The 3,694-nt window shown below is 36.4% G+C and overlaps 1 protein-coding gene across 1 annotated transcript; it reads right to left on the bottom strand.

The window, feature by feature from the left end:
• Positions 1-252: 252 nt before the first annotated feature.
• On the bottom strand, positions 253-1,239 carry LOC133779797 (uncharacterized). The gene has a single exon (XM_062219706.1). It carries the CDS (start codon positions 1,237-1,239, stop codon positions 253-255), a length of 987 nt encoding a protein of 328 aa, XP_062075690.1.
• Positions 1,240-3,694: the final 2,455 nt, after the last annotated feature.

Genomic DNA, 3,694 nt, shown 5'->3' with positions numbered 1-3,694 from the left:
TGGTCCATTCTTCTGGGTTTTTTTCATCAGCCATTCATATGCCTTGACATTCTCTTGCTTAATTTCATTCATCCTATTTTTCCATTCCACTTTAGTTGTTGCCCTTGCAGTGGCCCACGTCATTTGCTTAAGTAAGAGTCCAGGGAATTGCTTCTTGAAATTGGCATGCATATGTCTCACACAGAATCTCACTTCCAAACCTTGAAATACAGTACTTAATGCCTTTTCTAAGCCCTTTTGCCTATCTGAAATCTATGCTATTCTCTCTGGTTCATCAATCCTCAAGTCCTCCTTCAATAAATTTAAAAACCATGTCCAGCTGTCTGTGTACTCCTTCTCCACTACAGCATAAGCCACTGGAAACATGGCATTTGCTACATCAATGCCAATTGCAGCTAATAACATTCCTTTGCAATATCCTTTTAAAAAATAACCATCCAAGTAGATAAGGGGCCTACAACCATTGAGGAATCCATCTTTACAAGCTTTAAGACATATATACACCCTCTCAAATAACCTTTTTCCATCCTGCATTCTGGTTTTCAATATTGATGTGCTCCCAGGATTTGTCTCTAACAGTTGCTTGCAATAATCTTCCAGTATGGCATATTGTTCCCTTATAGTCCCTTCTAACATCACTTTTGCACAATTCATTGCTCTGTAGAAAGTTGACCTTGTTGTTCTTGAAAACTGAGTATGTGTTGTTAGCTGCATGAAACCTATGTAAGTTAAGTTTGGGTTTATTCTGAACTGTTTCAGATAATGCTTTGCAAGCCAATTGGAGGTTGCATGTTTGTTGTTGAAAACCAATCCACACATGTGCCTATCCACCAATGTATTTACCATGAATGAGTGCTTGTCTGACAATTGGACTCTTGCATAAATGACCCAATTGCAGCCTACACTCTTGCATTTTGCCCTTACCCTCCTTTGGTCATTGGCCAGCCAAACATACTCCCTGTTAATCTTAATAAAATGCTCCTTCAATGCAGTCCTAAATTGGTCCACGGTAGAAAAAAGCATGCCTAATTTAAATTTGAAGTTATCCATGTTTGTTGCACGATTGAATTGGTTGTTGGATCTTTTTCTCCTCTTGGCATTACCATCCTCATCTGAACTAGACAAACTTTGTAGGTCTTCCTCACTAACATAAGCACCTTCATCATCATTTGGATCAACTTGGCTACAACCTTTTGTAACTAAATGCCACCATGTTGCAGGATTAGCATTAGCAAACATCTCTTCAGCCTCACCCTCATTCTACATGTACTCCTCCTCCTCCATAACAAATTTAGACTCTTCATTACCTTCACCTTCATTTTGCCCATTCTCATTAATAGCAGCTGCATCATGCTAACTCTCTAGACCCCTTTCACCAACATCACCTTCACTCTGAATATTCTCACCAACATCAGCTTCATCATGTTGACTTGGGCCAAAATCATTATACTCATACTCATATTCGACCTCTTCTCCAACTTGGGCCTCTTCTGCAGCACAATTGAGTTTTGGATTGACAACCACATCAAAAAATACATCTGCATCATCATGCAAGTCTTCAATGACACAACTAGATTGTGTCCATTCCTCTGGCATATTGACAACAAAAAATGGGTCCTCATCATCTACATTTTCCTCATCTTCAGAGTTCACAAAGTCAATGTCTACAACTTTAGGACCATCCTCATATCTAATTTCATTGTGATCAAACCAAGGATCTTCATCATCTGATAATGGGTTGACCACTACATCTGCTGGGATAGTTGTATCATCAGGTAACTCTTCTATAGTGCACACCGTCTTCTTAGAAAGTTCTGGGATATAAGGAATTGCATCTTTCTCTTTACTCCATTCCAACTCCAAAGTTCTTTCTGGTTGGACCACAAAAATATCCACTTGTCAATACTTTCTCCTCATCATATCTTCAACCATTTCAATCACTTGTTTATCACCAATTACCATTTCAGCAAAATTCAAATGCTTCTCCTTAGGCTTCCACAAAAAACCCACAGGAAATTTATACCCTAAGCATTACACCATCCAATCCAACTCATATCTACTGAAGTAACCAGTGTGATTCCAGTCCAAAAAAGAAACTTTACCTCCATGATACCTTTTGTTGCCAAATGGAGTGAAGAAATTTCCTCCATGGTGCATTGCCACAGTAAAATGGCCCCCACACAGATCTAGCATATCGAATAATAAAAAAATACAAAGAAAGTTAGTGGCAAAATGGACAAACTCATGTGATATACGACAAAGCACATTACCCAAACAAAACAAAGAATATCCCACAAAAGTACATGCACAACACAGTCAGGGGCTTACCATATCCAGGGGGTTCTTCGTCCTCAGTCCGAAGCATGGACATTTTGTTCCAGTTCCTCCTCCTTCTTCGTCGTCATCCTCAATCCGAAATGGTAAAAAGCAGGGGGTTCTTCGTCCTCAGTCTTCGTCGTCGTCCTCTGTGATCTTCGTAGTCTCAAGAAATTAGTTTCAGAAAAAACTTTGAATGTGGGTTTGCTTTTTCTACATGAAATGTGGGTATAAAGAAAGCATTCCCTGTTTAAGCCGTTGGAAAACTTTGTTTTGATTTGCAGTTAATATTTCAAAGCATATGTGTCTGGGTTTGTACACGCAATTGGCCACGTAAGCGTTTTTAACGCTGTTAGGGGTTAAGTAGTGATGGAGACACAATTCATGTGGGTTTGGGTATATTCAGCGTGAAAAATAAAGGGTGTAAAAGTGGAACAACCTATAAACATTGGGTTTATTCGCCGGTAAAAACCCTATTTTTTATTTTGGTTCTTGATCCTCTAAGATTAGATAACTCTTTCTCAATTCTAAGAGGTTTGTATCTCTTTTACTTCGGTGGTATTTCGAAATCCCTAAGTGCCTGAGGATTGTTGCATTGTGTTCTTGAACACCATCAAAAGGTAATGGAAATTTTGTAGTTATTTTTCTTTTCTTGATTGGTTTATTTTCATAGAAAAGCATGCTAGAATTGTGGTTTGATCTGTTTTGCATAAAAGGTATGTTTTGGTTTAGTATTCTTGGTTCTTAAAATAATTAATCCATTATTTTTTTTGAAAAAGAAAATGTTAGTTTTGATAAAATATATGTTTATATTGATATTGTTAAGTATTGGTGGTTTTGAAATGACAATAAGGGTATGTGATCTATAGGGAGAATGTAATAGTGTTATTTTGTTTCATCTCTTGTTTTTGTGCTATGATTTTATGTGAATTAGTGCAATATTTTTCTTTTGGATTCATAGTGTGTTCGGCCAAGGGGTATGAAATGGGTTCTAGTAGTTTATTTTATTTTTATTGATTTTCTCTTGATACTTGAATAAAGAATCATGATGTTATTTTGTGGTAAACTTTGTTGTTAAGTCCTATATGTATTTCAACCTAAGCTATATTGCATGGTGTAATATTGTTCTAAATGTGTAAATGAAATTAAGGATTATTAGGGATTTCCATAAGATGTTAGAAAACATGTTAGACCTATCCATGCATTTTTGGTATATAATTAAAGTGTTATTGGTCATTTTCTAATTCTATGTTACTTGCTGAATTCATTGTTAATATATTTATTTTGCAAGCATGAGTAAACTAATAGTGAGTTTGATGCCATGATTTTATGATATATGCTAAAGATGAAAGTGATTAGTTTCACATATTTTGTTCTT

The sequence above is a fragment of the Humulus lupulus genome, chromosome 5 (assembly GCF_963169125.1).
Source record: "Humulus lupulus chromosome 5, drHumLupu1.1, whole genome shotgun sequence".
NCBI lineage: Eukaryota > Viridiplantae > Streptophyta > Magnoliopsida > Rosales > Cannabaceae > Humulus > Humulus lupulus.
The sequence above is the reverse complement of the archived record's forward strand: the minus strand, read 5'-3'. Positions and strand labels throughout refer to the sequence as shown.